Below are 18,059 nucleotides of genomic sequence, written 5' to 3'. Positions count from 1 at the left end.
TAGCACTGTCCCTGGCTTCTTTTTGCTCAAGGCTAGCACTCTACCACTTGAGCCACAGCGCCACTTCTGGCTGCTTTCTATATATGTGGTGCTGGGGAATTGAACCCAGGGCTTCATGTATACGAGGCCAGCACTCGTGCCACTAGGCCATCTTCCCAGCACCAGCATCTACTACTTGACCCATACTTCAATTCTGGCATTTTGCTGTTTCATTGAAGATAGTCTCAGGCCAGTTCATGTCTCAGGTTTCAGAGTAGCTAAGAATATCCGTAATCTGGCCCATGTCCCTTTTTTTTTTTTTTTTTTTTTGCCAGTCCTGGGGCTTGAACGCATGGCCTGGGCACTGTCCTTGAGCTCTTTTTGCTTAACCACGTGAACCACAGCGCCACTTCGAGCTTTTTCTGTGTATGTGGTACTGAGGAATGGAACTTACTGAATTACCTACTAGCTTAATTTTACCCTTACAACCTACTAGTAGTAACATTCAATTACTACAGGTATTCAGCTTTTTTTTTTTTCTTGCCAGTTGTGGGCCTTGGACTCAGGGCCTGAACACTGTCCCTGGCTTCTTTTTGCTCAAGGCTAGCACTCTGCCACTTGAGCCACAGCGCCACTTTTGGCCTTTTTCTATACATGTGGTGCTGGGGAATCGAACCCAGGGCTTCATGTATACGAGACAAGCACTCATATTCCCTGCCCCAGGTATTCAGTTTTAAAAGTTAGATATTGAAGCTTTTCCTAATGAACTTTCACCAGTTTATTGTGGAAATACCTGAATTTTATCAAAATCAGTTTCCAGTAGAAGGAAGGAAATTTTTGTGTTAAGGAGGATACCTTGAAAAAGCTGTAATTTCAGTCTCATATGCATTGGTAAGCTTAAACTCACCTTGCATCAAGCCAAGTATCATTTATAAAAATTTATGAGTTGTATAGTGCTTGAACCTATATCACTATGAGGCTTTGAGTTTTTGTTTATAGAAAAAGTTTTTTCATTTTGGTCACATGCTTGCTGTGATTTGTGTTCTGTGTTTTTACTAATGAAGGTTATTAACAAGGGGCAAGACGTGGCAACAAAGTAGTGAGGTACTGGGCAGGAAAGTAGGGCAGAGTGGAGCTCAGACCCTCGGGATTCAAGAGGAGACTGATGGCCTGGGAGGGGCTAAGGGGACTGAGACCAAGCACCTGGGTCATCAGATGGTTTTGTGGGTTGGAGCTGGAAGCCCACAGTAGGTTAGGCTGTCTTGCAATTTCACTCAGGCCATCTTGCCTTGGTCTTCCTAGATTATCCACTGGTCTTGATCTTGTTTGTTGCCTTCCATGTCTACTTATTGACCTCCATCATCAGGTGACTATAGTCATTCATCTCATCCATGTCCTGTACATCCTCATCATCCTCTGAATCTTCTTCACAGTCTTCATCATCTTCATCCTCCTCCTCTTCCTCATCATAGTACTCAGAGGCTGGCATGCCAATAGGTACCAGGTTGTTGTCATTTTCTGTAGTGCTTTGGAGCCAGGCCTGATGTTGCTGTTCCTGCTGCTGTAGTTCAGTCTCCTCTACACTGGATCAATCCAGATTATTAAACCATAGTGTCTCAGTCATATGGGGGAAGAGTGAGGGGAACAATGTGGACATGGCTTCTAGACTGGATTTGAGTTCTTACTCCCGTACTTACTGCCTGCTTGACTTTGGCCAAGTCACTTTTCTGGCCCTCAGTTTCCTCATCGCGCTGGGAGGTGACCTGGAAGCGCTTCACCTGGTCCGAGTGGAAGAACCCACCAGAGTCTGGGACCCACAACTTTTTTTTTTTTTAAAGAGTCTCACAGGCATTCCTGCCCAGGCTGGCTTTGAACTGTGATCCCCAGATCTCAGCCTTCTAAGTAGCTAGGATTATAGGTGTGAGCCTGTAAACCTAAAAATAAAAAAAAAAGCCATTTCTGTGACATACATGCATATGTATGTATATATGTATATATATGTATATATACACACACACATACACATATGTTATATCAGCTACTACGGGAAGTCTAAAGTAGGTGGGTTACAACTCAGGTGCATGCTTGGTTAGGAAAGAAGACCCTATCTCTGAAATAACTACACAAAAGGGATAGCTTGCTAGACTGACAGCCTCGCAAGCAGGAGGCCACTGATTTCAAACTTATTGTTGTAAAGAAAAAAAACTGGTTGACCTGTAGAAGGCAGTTAAGTCTTGAGAGTGGAACCCTAATAGGACCTTAGGATTTAAGAAGTTTGCAGTAGTCTCAGCACTCAGGGGCCTAAGTAACTTCAAGTTCAAGGTCATCTTGGGTACATAGGGTTATTTAAAAAAAAAAAAGAAAAAGCCAAAAAGAAAATAAAACAAAGACCAAAAACATTTACATTTGAAGACGAATACAGAATAAAAATGTTCGGCCAGAAGTGGCGCTGTGGCTCAAGTGGCAGAGTGCTAGCCTTGAGCAAAAGGAAGCCAGGGACAGTGCTCAGGCCCTGAGTCCAAGGCCCAGGACTGGCAAAAAAACAAAACAAAACAGAATAAAAATGTTTGTAACCTTGACTGGAAGATTTTCTGGGTAGGACCAGTCATGAATAACAAATAGACAAATTGAATTTCATTAAAATTAAAAACTTCAGTGTTTCAGGGGTGATGGGTACACAGCTTAGTGGTAGTGTTTGCCGGGTGCGTACAAAGACTCAAGTTTCCATCTGCAGCGCTGAAGGAAAAAGATAAATTTAAGCAATCATAACATCTCCCCTCCCCTCGAGAAATCTTATGCTTGTGGTGTGTGTGTGTGTGTGTGTGTGTGTGTGTGTGTGTGTGTGTGTCTTGAACTCAGGACCTAAGCACTATCCCTGGGCTGCTTTTGCTCAGGGATAGTGCTCTACCACATGAGCCCACAGCTCCACTTTCAGCTTTTTGGTAGTTTATTGAATATAAGATATTCATGGACTTTTTTTTTTTTTTTTTGCCTGGGCTGGCTTTGAACCTCAGTCCTCCAGTCTTCTGAGTAGTGAGGAGGAAAGTTTGAGCATCTGGCGCCCAGTGCACTTGTGGTTTTTGTTGTTTTGTTTTTAAAGATTTGGAAAGAGTGTCAGTGGTAGGCAGGAGCATTGCAAATTTTAGGACACCCTGGGTTACATAGTAAGATCCTGTCTAAAAAAAACAAACCCAAAAACAAAACACTGGGAAGAGAATGGGAAAGAGGTGTTTACTTCAGATTACTTATAGAAAGCCCAAAACTTAACAGTGAAAAAGCTATCCCGGGCTGGGAGGATGGCTTAGTGGTATAGTGCTTGTTTAGCATGCATGAAGCCCTGGGTTTGATTCCTCAGTACCACATAAGCAGAAAAAGCTGGAAGGGGTGCTATATGTCAAGTGGTAGAATGCTAGCCTTGAGCAAAAGAAGCTCAAGGACATTGCCTGAGCCCTGAGTTCAAGCCCCAGGACTGACGAAAACAACAACAGAAACTACCCCAAGCCAGGCACTGGTTGTTCATGCCTATAATCTTAGCTACTCAGGAGGCTGAGATTTGAGGATTGCAGTTACAACCCAAGCCAGCCTGGGCAGGGAAGTCTATCAAGAGTTTTTGTGTCCAGGTAAACACTTCAAAAAGCTGGAATATAGAGGTGTGGTTTGAGTTGGACTGTGGCCTTGAATGAAAAAGCTCAGGGACAGCAACCAGGACCTGAGTTCAAGCCCCAGGACCACCTCCCCTACCCCCTCCAAAAAAAAAATGAGAAAAGAAAATCTGGGGCTGGGGATATAGCCTAGTGGCAAGAGTGCCTGCCTCGGATACATGAGGCCCTAGGTTCGATTCCCCAGCACCACATATACAGAAAACGGCCAGAAGCGGCGCTGTGGCTCAAGTGGCAGAGTGCTAGCCTTGAGCGGGAAGAAGCCAGGGACAGTGCTCAGGCCCTGAGTCCAAGGCCCAGGACTGGCAAAAAAAAAAAAAAAAGAAAATCTGGACACTTGCCTGACAAGGTAGCTCATGACTGTAATCCCAGCTACTTAGGAAGTAGAGGTTGGAAGGATCACAGTTTGATGACTTCTGCCAAAAGGGCTCCATCTCAATAGAAAAGATGGGTATAACCACAAAATTGGCTCTAGGCTCAATGCCCAAGACCTTATCAAAAAACGAACTATAAAGTAAAAAGGGCTGCATGTATGGTTCAAGTTAAGAACACTGGCCAAGTTTGAGGTCCTGACTTCAAACACCATTAGGTTAAAAATCAGACACCCTGGGCTGGGAATATGGCCTAGTGGCAAGAGTGCTTGCCTCGTATACATGAGGCCCTGGGTTCGATTCCTCAGCACCACATATACAGAAGATGGCCAGAAGTGGCACTGTGGCTCAAGTGGCAGAGTGCTAGCCTTGAGCAAAAAAGAAGCCAGGGACAGTGCTCAGGCCCTGAGTTCATGGCCTAGGACTGGCCAAAAAAAAAAAAAAATCAGACAACCTTTATACATACATACATATGTATATATATAAAACATATACATAAAACATATTATATGTATACATATAAAATATATATTTTGGGGAGTGTTGGTCATGGGGCTTGAATTTAGGGCTTGGGTGCTGTCCCTGAGCTCTACTCAGGTCTCAGCCTCCTGAGTAGCTAGGATCACAGGTATGAACCACCAGTGCCCAGCTACATAGATGTTTTTAGTAATTTTGTTCAAGTTACTAAACATAACCAATGTTCCAAACGTCCTGGCATGTGGGTAAACTAGTGGTATACCACTACACAGTTTAGTAGTAAATGAAATGAATTATTGATCCAGCAGCATAGTTGATTCTTCAAAGCAGCATTTTTTTTACTGTATCTTTTTTTATTATTGTCAAGATGATGTACAGAGGAGTTACAGTTACATACTTGAGATAGTGAATACATATATATTTCTTGTCATACTTGTTACCCCCTTCCACCTTTTTCTCCCACCTTTCTTCCCTCCAATTCACCCCCCCTTGCTTTCATCATTTTTTAAAATCTTCCCCATGATGGACATTGTCATTCTAGTCTACAGTGCTTATGAACTCTATGATTATTAACAATAAAACAATTCCTTCCAATATTTACAATATTGGGCAATATTTACATTTCTTTCCTTTTGCTTAGTATTGGCTGTTCCCTCTTTCTCATTCCCTCCCTCCCACCACCACCCTTGAGTTGCTTAGTTCGCTTTCATCAATGTCCAGTACAGCTGATGGACCCCTCTGCTGTATCTTTTCACCCGCTTTCCACTCATTCTGTGCTCTCCTCCCATCTTCCCTCAGAGGTGCATGTATATACACCAGATATGAGGTAAAGAATATAGTCATGTAAAAGCAATAAGACAAGATCCTTTGTTTCCTTATCTTTGGGGTCCTTTTCAGTCTGTTGTTTTATGTGCATATGAAGAGGTGCTTAGGTATTGCAATTTGGTGATTCTTTCCTCTTTTGGTCTCACTGTGTATTGGTATCTTGAGTCCTGTATGCTTTGTCATATCTCTGCATTTTAAATCTAACATCCATGTATCAGAGAGATCATATGCTGTTTGTCTCTATTCTAGGCTTGTCTCACTTAACATGATTTGTTCTAGTCCTGTCCATTTCCCTGATAATGCCATTCTTTTGTCATTTCCAATAGCTGTGTCTAATTCCATTTTGTACTGGTACCACATATTTTGGATCCATTCCTCTGTAGTGGGGCATCTGGATTGTTTCCATATCTTGGCTATTGTGAACAGTGCAGCGATGAACATGGAGGTGCAGGTGTCTTGTATACTGGATCCTGTTGCTCAGGGTATATGCCTAGGAGTGGCATGGCTGGATCATAGGGTATGTCTTTATTGAGGTACCACTAGGCCATATTCCCAGCCCCCTATACTGAGTTTTTTGAGGAACCTCTACACTGCTCTAGTTTGCATTCCCACCAAGCAGTGCAGTAGGGTTCCTCTTTGTCCGCATCCCCTTCAGCATTTGTTGTTGCCTGAGTTCAAAGTATAGGCTTCTGACTGGGGTAAGGTGGTATCTCAGGATTTTTTTTTTTTTTTTTTTTGCCAGTCCTGGGGCTTGAACTCAGGTCCTGAGTACTGTCCCTGGCTTCTTTTTGCTCAAGGCTAGCACTCCTCCAACTTGAGCTACAGCACCACTTCTGGCCTTTTCTATATTAGTGGTGCTGAGGAATCGAACCTAGGGCTTCATGTATATGAGTCAGGCACTCTTGCCACTAGGCCATATTCTCAGCCCCTCAGGATTGTTTTTGCTTGCATTTCCTTTGCCAGGGATGTTGAACATTTCCTCATGTGTTTCTTTGCCATTTCTATTTCTTTTGTGAAGTCTGTCCTTGCCCATTTTGTTTATTAGGTTTGGGAAGGATTCGTTTCTTGAACTCTATAGATGATGGATATTTGGCCTTTGTCTGTTGTATAAAACAGCATTCTTATTGAAAAAGACTGCTAGACTTAGAATGCTTTACAGTGGATGCTTTTACTTGTATAGCATTTGAGAAAGAACTAACTAGAGTAATGGGAAACAGGCCATTGGTTTCAAGGGGCTAGAGGGAATTGGAAAGTCCAGGAGGTTGATAAAGGTGGCAATGTAAAGGAAGCATATATGGGGATAATGGAACAGTCCCATGTTTTGAATATGCTTGTTCCTTGAAATTGAGTTTGTTAAAATGCAGAAACAGGGGTGGGAATGTGGCTTAGTGGTAGAGTGCTTGCCTAGTGTGCATATGAAGCCCTGGATTCCATTCCTCAGTACCACATACATATAGAAAAGGCCGGAAGTGGTGCTGTGGCTCAAGTTGTAGCGTGCTAGTTTTGAGCAAAAGCAGCTAGCCCAGGGACAGCTCCTAGACCTGGAGTTCAAGCCCCAGGAGTGGCAAAAATAAAATAAAATAAAATGAAGAAATGTATTTTTTATTTTTAGTTGTTTTGGTCCTAGAGTTTGAACTCAGGACCTGAACCCTGTCCCTAAGCTAGCTAGCTCTCTTTCGCCTTCCTTGCCCCTCTCCTTCCCCCTCCCTCTCCTGTCCCAGCTTCTCTCCTCTCCCTCTCCTGCTCTCTCTCTCTTCTTCCTCCCTTCCTTTCTCTCAAGGCTAGTGCTCTACAACTTGAACCACAGCTCCATTTCCAGGTTTTTGGTAGTTTATTGAAGAAAAGAATCTCATGGACTTTTCTGCTCTGGCTGGCATTGAACTAAGACCCTCATATCTCAGCCTCCTGAATAGCTAGGATTGTACACTTGAGCCACCAGTGCCTTGCTTATTGCATATAATTTCTTATTCTTTTTCTTTTTTTTTTTTGCCAGTCCTGGGCCTTGGACTCAGGGCCTGAGCACTGTCCCTGGCTTCTTCTTTTTTTTTTTTTGCCAGTCCTGGGCCTTGGACTCAGGGCCTGAGCACTGTCCCTGGCTTCTTCTCGCTCAAGGCTAGCACTCTGCCGCTTGAGCCACAGCACTGCTTCTGGTGGTTTTCTGTATATGTGGTGCTGGGGAATCGAACCTAGGGCCTCGTGTATCCGAGGCAGGCACTCTTGCCACTAGGCCATATCCCCAGCCCCCTGGCTTCTTTTTGCTCAAGGCTAGCACTCTGCCACTTGAGTCACAGCGCCACTTCTGGCCATTTTCTGTATATGTGGTGCTGGGGAATCGAACCCAGGGCTTCATGTATACGAGGCAAGCGCTCTTGCCACTAAGCTATATCCCCAGCCCCTATTGCATATAATTTCAAAATGAAATTTAATCAATAGGAGGACAAGCAGACAAACGACTGTGATAAGATATTTGCAGACATACAGATTTTTAAAAATGCTTGTTGAGGTTGGAAGCATGGCTCAGTTGGTAGAGCACTAGTCAGCGAGTGAAAGGTCAGATATGGAGTTCTGGTCTTGGACCTAAAAAAAGTGAACTTGCTATCTAAAATGTTCAGTGCACTCATAGCACTCAACAATCAGGAAAAAAAATCCAAATTCTTTAAAAAACAAGCAAAAGCTCTGAACAGATACTTGAACACAGATGATATACAATATACATATGGAAAGATGCCCAACATCATATACTTGCATACTATGGAAATGTAAAATGAAAATGAGACTCCACCGCACAGCTGTTATTACAATGACTTACCATAGAAAGCACTGGCCAGACCACAAGTTGTCAAAGTTGTGGAACTACAGGAGCTGTCATTCATTGCTGGTGGGCTGTGACATGGTATGGTCTTTTTTTTTTTGGCCAGTCCTGGGGCTTGTACTCAGGGCCTGAGCACTGTCCTGGCTTCTTTTTGCTCAAGGCTAGCACTCTGCCACTTGAGCCACAGCGCCACTTCTGGCTGTTTTCTGTATATGTGGTACTGGGGACTTGAACCTAGGGCTTCATGTATATGAGACAAGCACTCTTGCCACTAGGCCATGTTCCCAGCCCATGATACAGCCATTTTGAAAGACAATTGGACAGTTTCCTACAAGACTTACGAATACTCTGGGAGTTTGGTGCCTGGGCGGGCTCCTAGAATGGCCGAGGAGGAGGAAGACCCCAACTTTGAGGAGGAAAATGAAGAAATTGGAGGAAGTGCAGGAGGTCGACAGGGTAAAAGAAAGAGGCTTTTTAAGAAAGAATTACATTGTATGATGTATGGATTTGGGGATGACCAGAATCCTTATACTGAATCAGTGGACATTCTTGAAGACCTTGTCATAGAGTTCATCACTGAAATGACTCACAAAGCATTGTCAATTGGAAGACAAGGTCAAGTGCAAGTTGAAGATATTGTCTTCTTAATTCAAAAAGATCCAAGAAAATTTGCTAGAGTTAAAGACTTATGAATGAAGAATTGAAACGAGCTGGAAAAGCATTTGATGAAGCAAAGTATGGATCTTGACACCTTTTTGAAATTTCACTATCTTCTGTGGAAACCATACATAATGACTGTGTATTTTCTTCAGGGTTATCCTGATATCTAAGCATGTAAGTGAAAGATTGAGAAAGTCTTTATTTTCATGTCCTTAATTTTAGAGTTACACTTGAGCCTTTAATTTCGTGCCTTTATATGAATGTACTTGAATTCTTTATTGGCCTTTAATGACATGTATCTTAAAGTGTTGTAAATCATGCTGTATTTATGTGTTAGGTAGATTTGGGCCACTCTAAAATATAACTGTAGCTTTTAATATGTGAAATGAGGATGTCCTTTCTTAACTCTTAAAGCTGAGACAGTGTTTCATGTGTTCTGAAAATTTTAGACAACAGTGGTGTGAGATTATTAAAAATAGTGAATTGGTTTGTCTTTCTTTTAAGGAGATGACATGGGAAAACAACTCATTTGGATGTTTATTTGTCTTAAAAGATAATTTGTTTTAATATTCTTTTGTAAAGATAACAAAGTGTTTTTTTTTTTAAGGTTTCCTATCATGTTTCTGTGTTTAAATTTTAAAACCTTATTGAACTTATACTATTAAGTTTTGGGAGATCTCATTTTCCCAGATCCGATTAAAGCTTCTAAAAATAAATGGTTTCAGCAGTAAGAATGGCAGGGTAGGAATTTAGGGTAGAGTTTTATTAACATAGCTGTAAGTACATGTTTGATGTGGAAATGTCTTCTTTTTTTAAATTTTTTTTTGCCAGTCCTGGGCCTTGGACTCAGGGCCCGAGTGCTATCCCTGGCTTCCTTCTGCTCAAGGCTAGCACTCTGCCACTTGAGCCACAGCGCCACTTCTGGTCATTTTCTATATATGTGGTGCTGGGGAATCGAACCCAGGGCTTCATGTATACAAGGCAAGCACTCTTGCCACTAGGCCATATTCCCAGCCCAGAAATGTCTTTTTAATTAGAACCACATGTAGCTACAAACCACTTTTGTAGTTCAGATTATACAAGCTTTTTGATTACAGCTTATTGCATTTATTGTATTTAGCTTCAAATAAGGATTAAAGTTGCATTTAGAGATCACTGAATGTTATTTTTTGTTTTTGTTATTGTTTTTTTTTTGCCAGTCCTGGGCCTTGAACTCAGGGCCTGAGCACTGTCCCTGGCTTTTTTTTTGCTCAAGGCTAGCACTCTGCCACTTGAGCCACAGCGCCACTTCTGGCCGTTTTCTATATATGTGGTACTGCGGAATTGAACCTGGGCTTCATGTATAGGAGGCAAGCACTCTTGCCACTAGGCCATATTCCTAGCCCTTTTTTTAAAAAAAAAAAAAAATTATTTTTTGTTTTATTTTCCTTTTTTTTGGCCAGTCTTGGGGCTTGGGCTCAGGGCCTGAGCACTGTCCCTGGCTTCTTTTTGCTCAAGGCTAGCACTCTGCCACTTGAGCCACAGTGCCCCTTCTGACCGTTTTCTGTATATGTGGTGCTAGGGAATTGAACCCTGGGCTTCAAGTATACGAGGCAAGTACTCTACCACTAGGCCATATTCCCAGCTGAATGTTATTTTTTGTGAAACGGAACTTTTTGGTGGCAGTTGTAAACATTATCTAAAAATCAGTAATTTGAGAAATTTTACTTTTTTCTATTGATGTACTTGAAAAATTAAAAAAGAAAAGAATACTCAGGCATTATGATTGGAATAGCAGTTGTGCTTTTTGCTTCTACATAAAAGACTGTATAAATGTCTTATTCAAACCATACTTGCCCAAACTTTGAAACAATGTTCTTCAGTAGGTAAATGAATGGTAACACATCCATATGATGGCAAGAGGCCATCAAAAGAAAATGAGCTTCATTTAGAGACCTGGAGAAATCTTTGAAGCGATTCCACCCCCCCCCCTTTGATACTAGTTCTGGGTCTTGAACTCAGGGCCCGGGCACAATCCCTGAGGCTTTTTTGTTTTGTTTATTGCCAGTCTTGGACTCAGGCCTGAGCACTGTCCCTGGCTTCTTTTTGCTCAAGGATAGCACTGTACCACTTGAGCCACAATGCCATTTCTGGCCTTTTCTATATGTGTGGTGCTGAGAAATCAAACCCAGGGCTTCATGTATACAAGGCAAGCACTCTACCACTAGGCTGTATTCCCAGCCTGCCCTGAGATTTTTTTGCTCAAGGCTAGTGTTCTGCTGCTTGAGCCACAGCTCTATTTCTGGCCTTTGGTGGTTAATTGGAGATAAGAGTCGTAGGCTTTCCTTCCTGGGTTGGCTTTGAGCCGTGATTCTCAGGTCTCAGCCTCCTGCATAGGTAGAATTACAGATGTGAGCCACTGGCACCAGGCCCTTTCGTACAGCTATTTATAAAGAGCATGATAAATAAAAAATGCTAAAAACAAAACCCATGTTCATATCATAATCAAAGCAACATGCATCTGGCAAGTTTAATGTATCACTTAAATGTTTCATTAACTTTATAGTTAAGTATACAGTTGGAAATTGCTTTTCCTGAGTTATACAGCAAGACTTATACAGGTAAAGCTGTGTCTTAAATGCTATGCAAGAGGAAAATAACTACACTGAAGGTTAATAAAAATTGAGCTTTCAGTTGAATACCAGTGGCTCACTCCTGTAATCCTACTCAGGAGGCTAAGATCTGAGGATTGTGGTTTGAAGCTAGCTGGGTTTGAAGCCAGCCCAGACAAGAAAGTTCATAAAGACTCTTACTTCTAGTTAATCACTAGAAAATTGTAAGTAGCACTGTGGCTTGAAGTGGTAGAGCACCAACCTTGAGCAAAAGAGCTCAGGGCCAGTGCCCACGCCTTGAGTTCAAGCCCCTCCATAGATAAAAAAGAAAAAAAAGAACTTTGATTATGATATATTCAGTCAACAGTTTATGCTGGTTTTATATCTACCTTATCTGTGTGTAGTATATATATGGTAGTTTATACATGATAACATACATACATACACATGATCTCTCCCTGTAGGACATGCTGATCTTCCCAAGAACTGGGATAACAGGCTTGCCATGCAACTCCAGGATTATAATAACAATCTCCGCCCCCCCCTTCCTGGGGCTTGAACTCAGAGCCCTGTCAGCTTCTTTTGCTCAAGGCTAGCACTCTACCACTTGCCACAGTGCCATTTGTGGCTTCTTTTCTGTTTATATGGTATTGAGGAATCAAGCCCAGGGCTTCTTGCATGCTAGGCAAGCACTGTATTGCTAAGCCACATTGCCAGCCCGATAACAATCTTAAAAAAGTGCTTGCCTCATATACATGAAGTTCTGGGTTTGATTCCTCAGCACCACATATATAGAAAAAGCCAGAAGTGGCACTGTGGATCAAGTGGTAGAGTGCTAGCCTTGAGCATAAAGAAGCCAAAGACAGTGCTCAGGCCGAGTTCAAGGACCAGGACTGGAAAAAATAAAAAATGTCTTTTGGGGAGAAAGTTTTAGCAAGGATTTATTTTAGTATAACATAAAGTAGTGAGAAATAGAGGAGAGAAATATTTCCTGCTCTCTATACATGAAATGTGAGTTAAAAAATCAAAGTGCTTTATTTGACTTTTTTTTTTTTTTTTTGCCAGTCCTGAGGCTTGAACTCAGGGCTTAGGCATTATCCCTGAGCTTTTTTTTTGCCCAAGGCTAGCACTCTTCATTCATGCTAGGTAAGTACTCTACCACTAAGCCAGATTCCCAGCCCCATTCTTTAATTTTTTTTTAAAAAATTGTTATTAAGGTGTTATATAGAGTGGTTACCATTTCATAAGTCAGGTAATGAGTACATTTCTTTTTTTTTGTGCAACCCTTCCTTTGCTTTTTTCCCTTTCATTCTTGTGCACAGTTAGATTTTCTACATAGTATATACTGAATAGAATAATTGCATTTTCACCCTTCTTTCCTCCCTTTCTGCATTCATTCTACTCTTTACCCACCAAAAGAAAAACAAAAAACCCCAAAAAACCCCAAAGCAAATACACATACACTACTACTACTACTACCACCACCACCACCACCACCACCACCACCACCACCACCACCATCACCACCACCATTAACAACAAAATCCTCATCTTTCCATTTCCTGGGGTGTGTTTAAATAAATAATATTTTAAATGTTTACAGAAATTACGCCTTTGTATTCCTCCCTGAAATCTATCTTCCTTTAGTCTGACTGTGTGAGAATGCCTAGAGACTTGTATAAGTTATCTTGTCCAGCTATAATTCAGCTCTAGCTTCCCACATATGGGAGAAAATGTATGCCATTTGTTTCTCTGGGCTTTGCTTATCTCACATAGCACAATTTGTTCTAGGTCCATCTATTTCCCTGCAAATGATATAATCTTATTCTTTCTAATGGAAGAGCAAAATTCTGTTTTGTGTATATGTCACATTTTAAAAAAAGTTCTGGCCAGGTGCCTGTGGCTCATGTCTGTAGTCCTAATTGCTCAGGTGGCTGAGATCTGAGGATTGCAGATCCAAGCCATCCCAGGCTGGAAAATTCATGAGACTGGTCTGCAATTAACCACCAGAAAGTTGGAAGTAGAGGTTTGGTGGCTCAAACCTTGAGCACAAAAGCTCAGGGACAAGGACAGGTCCCAAGGCCTGGGATATGTACGTGTGTGCGCGTGCACCCACACAAGCACACACACACATACACTAATAAAAGCTTTGTAGTAACTATCTGCTTTTTTTTTAGTTACTTTTTCCATTTTATTTACTTATTTATTTATTTGTTTACTTACTTACTTTTTGCCAGTCCTGGGCCTTGGACTCAGGGCCTGAGCACTGTCCCTGGCTTCTTTTTGCTCAAGGCTAGCACTCTGATACTTGAGCCACAGCGCCACTTCTGGCCATTTTCTATATATATGGTGCAGGGGAATTGAACCCAGGGCTTCATGTATACACAAGGTAAGCACTCTTGCCACTGGGCCATACTCCCAGCCCCCTGTATCTGCTTTTCTAGTTAATTAATGCATTAATAATTTTCTGCCGTCTTAGTTTGGGAAATCTGCTGTTTTAGTTTGGGAAAGCAAGTTTTTTTTTTTTTTTTTTTTGTTTGGCCTGCCCTGGGGCTTGGACTCAGGGCCTGAGCACTGTCCCTGGTTTCTTTTTGCTCAAGGTTAGCACTCTGCCACTGGAGCCCCAGCGTCACTTCTGGCCATTTTCGGTATATGTGGTGCTGAGGAATCGAACCCAGGGCTTCATGTATACGAGGCAAGCACTCCTGCCACTAGGCCATATTCCCAGCCCCAAGTTTTTTTTTTTCCCCCTGACCAAAATCTCTGTAGTTATTAGTGGTTGATATGGTAAAAATTTTGGATTTGGTAATTTGATCAAATACTGATGCTGTAGCTTCTGTGAGCTAGACACACACAAGTAGACAGAACTTACTTGTCTGTAATCAGAAGATTAATAGGGAGAAAATGCTTTGTAGTTGTTTGTATTAAGCGCTCAGATTTCACTTGACAGATTCCCATGAAGAAAAGAGCTTCATATTGTGAATTAGCACACCCTCATGGTAACAGAAGTTTCACAAAAATGGTTCTTTCCAGCAAGGTCATTGGTAACTCATGCCACCAGGAGGTAGGAGATCAGGAGGATCGATCACTGTTTGAGACTAGTAGGGGGAACAGACTTGTGAGACTCAAAACCAGTAGCTATGGATGGTGGTGCACATTTGCAATATTAGCTGTGGTGGAAAGTGTAATTAGTATTTTTCTTTAGGCCAGCTTGGGTAAGAAGTGAGACCCCTTCAACTAGAGTAGGGGTTTGAGGTATGACTCAATAGTAGAGTGCTTGCCTAGCATACGTGAAGTCCTGAGTTTGAACCCAGTACTGTTCCTGTTTCTCTCCAAAAACAAGTTCTTTCTAATGTACAATTCAGGTTTCTATTTTTTCCCTCTGGTGGTATTGGGTTTTGAACTGAGTTTCATGCTTGCCCCATTAGTATTCTACCACTGGAATCAAGCCTCCAGCCTTCTTTAATGCTGTTTATTTTATTTTTAAATTATTATTTTTGCCAGTCTTATGTCTTGAACTCAGGGCTTGTATGCTTTCTCTGAGCCTGTCTGTGCTCAAGGCTAGCTAGCGCTCTACCACTTGAGCCACGGTGCCACTTGTGGCTTTTTCTGTTTATCTGGTACTGAGGAATGGAACCCAGGGCTTCATGCATGCTAGGCAAGAACTCTGCCACTAAGCCATATTATTCCAGCCCTATGCTGTTTATTTTAGAGCCAGTCTCCCAGCCTTTTAGTTAGTGCATGCATTAATTATACCAAGAGTGACTAGTTGTGATGTTTCCATACATACATACACTATATTCATTAACCTCATTCCCTCATTTACTTTTCCTTATTCCCTTCTTCCATTCTTAAAAACCAATTCCAACAGGTTTCATTGTATGTAAAGTGTTTCTACCATGTTCACTCTTGTTCACCCTCCTGCCCCTCACAGGTATTCCTCTCCCCCAGATCCTGCTTTACCCTCATCAGTTTTTTATGTATATTAATTGTATCAAGGCATTTCATTTTAAATTTTGCACATGCCGTATATTTTAATCAGAGCGATCTTCCTTTATTGTTTTTTTTTTGGCCAGTCCTGGGGCTTGAATTCAGGGCCTGAGCTCTGTCCCTGGCTTCTTTTGCTCAAGGCTAGCACTCTGCCGCTTGAGCCACAGCACCATTTCTGGCTTTTTCTATATATGTGGTGCTGAGGAATCAAACCCAAGGCTTCATGTATAAGAGCCAAGCACTCTTGCCACTGGGCTGTATTCCCAACTATTGCTTTCTTTTCTCTATCCCCTCACCTGCCTATTTAATAGCTTTCAGCAAGATTTTTTTTTTTTTTTTTTTTTTTTTTTTGCCAGTCCTGGGGCTTGAGCTCAGGGCCTGAGCACTGTCCCTGGCTTCTTTTTGTTCAAGGCTAGCACTCTGCCAGCTTGAGCCACAGCGCCACTTCTGGCTTTTTCTATATATGTGGTGCTGAGGAATCGAACCTACTGGAAGCTCTTGCCAGTAGGCCATATTCCCAACCCCTCAGCGAGATTTCTTATGCTGTCCCCATATATAGATGCAGTGTATTTTTAAAAAGGTTATTTTTTAATTAAACATTTTTTATTATCGGGCTGGGAATATGGCCTAGTGGCAAGAGAGCTTGCCTCGTATACATGAAGCCCTGGGTTCAATTCCCCAGTACCACATATATGGAAAATGGCCAGAAGTGGCGCTGGGGCTCAAGTGGCAGAGTGCTAGCCTTGAGCAAAAGGAAGCCAGGGACAATGCTCAGGCCCTGAGTCCAAGGACCAGGACTGGCAAAAAAAAAAAAAAAAAATTATAAAGATGATGTACAGAGAGGTTACAGTTACTTAAGTAAAGAATTCATTTCTTTTTGGACAGTATCACTGCTTCCCTCGCTCTCTCCCAGATTTTCTCTCCTATCCCCACCCACAAATTGTATGGTTCATTTTCAGCATAGTGTCTAGTGAGTACCACTGTTGCGTTTGTTCACTCTTTGTCCCTCCATTTCTGGAGCAGGGCATTTTGATATTATTTAACTCCATAAAGCTCTTGCCTCGCAAACACAAATCTTTTAACTCCATAAAGCTCCTGCCTCGCAAAAACAAATCTCTACATTTAAACAAACCTAAGTACACAAAATTTTTTTCAAGTGTGCAATTTTATTACATTTTTTTATAATCATTAAAATTATGTATCTGAGGCAAGCAGTCTACCACTAGGCCATATTCCTAGCCCAATCATTAAAAATCATGTTGCTTGTTACTCCCATTGATTTCAGTGACAACCAATAAGATGTGACATGAGCCAGGCTCTAGTTGCTCATGTCAGTAATCTTAACTACTCAGGAGGCTGAGATCTGAGGATCATGGCTCAAAGTCAGCCCAGGCAGGAAAGTCCACGAGACTTTTTTTCCTCCCTCCCCGCCCTGGTCCTAGGGCTTGAACTCAGGGCCTGGGCACTGTCCCTGAGCCTTTCTGTGCTCAAGTCTAGTGTTCTACCACTTGAGCCACAGCACCACTTCTGGCTTTTTCTGAGGAATAAAATCCAGGGCTTCATGCATGCTAGGCAAGCACTCTACCACTAAGCCATATTCTTAACCCGTGAGACTCTTATCTCTAATTAACTACCAGAAAACCTGAAACAGTACTGTGGCTCAAGTGATAGAACACTAGCCTTGAGCCAAAGAGCTCAGGGACAGTATCCAGGCCCAGAGTTCAAGCCCCACAACCCACCAAAAAAAAAAAGATGTGATATATGGTGTAAGGAGAAAAATACTATAGGCCTGTTGGTGTTCCTTTAGGGCACGATTGGTTTTTAGTTGGGTATTGGTGTTTCAAGGTTGCTAGGCAAGTGCTCAGATATTTGACCCAAGCCCCCATCCTTTGTTGCTTTGGTTAGTTTTTGACCCAGGAAGGCCTGTGGCCTCTCATATAGCTGGGGTCATAGGCACTCACCAGTACTTCCTGCTTGGCTTATTCAGATGGAGTCTTGACAACATTTCTGTCCCAACAGGCCTCAAATTAAGATTCTCCTGGTCTCTGCTTCCTAAGTTGTTGTGATTACAGGAGTGAAACAGCTTGTGTGGCCTGGGTTTTGATGCCAGAACCTCAATTCTATAAACTTCTGAATCTTAATTTGAAGCTCATTTTACTTAGTTGTGTGAAGAATTTAGTAAATGGACTTTTGATTTAATTTGTGAAATTATTTGAGCTTTAGGTAGGCCATTTTCCTATAAGAAAGATACCCCTTGTGTTGGATATATAGTACAGTCAAATATTTCTGTATTATAATGTGAGATATTTGGTTGAATAGGTTATTTTGGATTATTATTATTTGTGTCCTGGTACTGGGACTTAAACTCAGGGTCTCTCACTCTTGCTTAGCTTTTTGGCTTATTAAGACACATGTACTACAGTTGAGTCACAACTCTACTTCAGGCTTTTTGATGGCAAACTGGAGATGTGTCTCTGACTTTTTTTGCCTAGGCTGGCTTTGAGTGGTAATCCTGAGGCTTTAGTCTCACAATAGCATGAGCCACTGGTGCCCAGCTTTTGAATTGTGTTAGGTAGTGAAAAAGTTATGCTGTCCATCATATTTTCACTGAATAAGAAATAGCTTTTTTAATGTCTTTTCCCAGTCACTTTAAGCTTCCTCTATTCATGTATGTATGTATGTATGTATGTATGTA

The 18,059-nt window shown here is 41.9% G+C and overlaps 2 protein-coding genes and 1 pseudogene across 6 annotated transcripts in view; 2 read left to right on the top strand and 1 right to left on the bottom strand.

The window, feature by feature from the left end:
* The window catches only part of Wdr33 (WD repeat domain 33), a 111,776-nt gene that overhangs the window by 6,560 nt on the left and 87,157 nt on the right, over positions 1-18,059 (top strand). The gene's annotated exons all lie outside the window — the stretch shown is intronic.
* On the bottom strand, positions 1,028-1,792 carry LOC125350795 (annotated as a pseudogene).
* LOC125350796 (transcription initiation factor TFIID subunit 13-like) lies at positions 8,504-9,095 on the top strand. The gene has a single exon (XM_048345669.1). The coding sequence runs from the start codon at positions 8,504-8,506 to the stop codon at positions 8,813-8,815; it is 312 nt and encodes a 103-aa protein (XP_048201626.1). The 3' UTR covers positions 8,816-9,095.

This window comes from Perognathus longimembris, chromosome 4 (assembly GCF_023159225.1).
Source record: "Perognathus longimembris pacificus isolate PPM17 chromosome 4, ASM2315922v1, whole genome shotgun sequence".
In the NCBI taxonomy this organism is placed as follows: Eukaryota; Metazoa; Chordata; class Mammalia; order Rodentia; family Heteromyidae; genus Perognathus; species Perognathus longimembris.
Note: the sequence above shows the minus strand (reverse complement) of the source record. Positions and strands in the feature narration are given on the sequence as shown.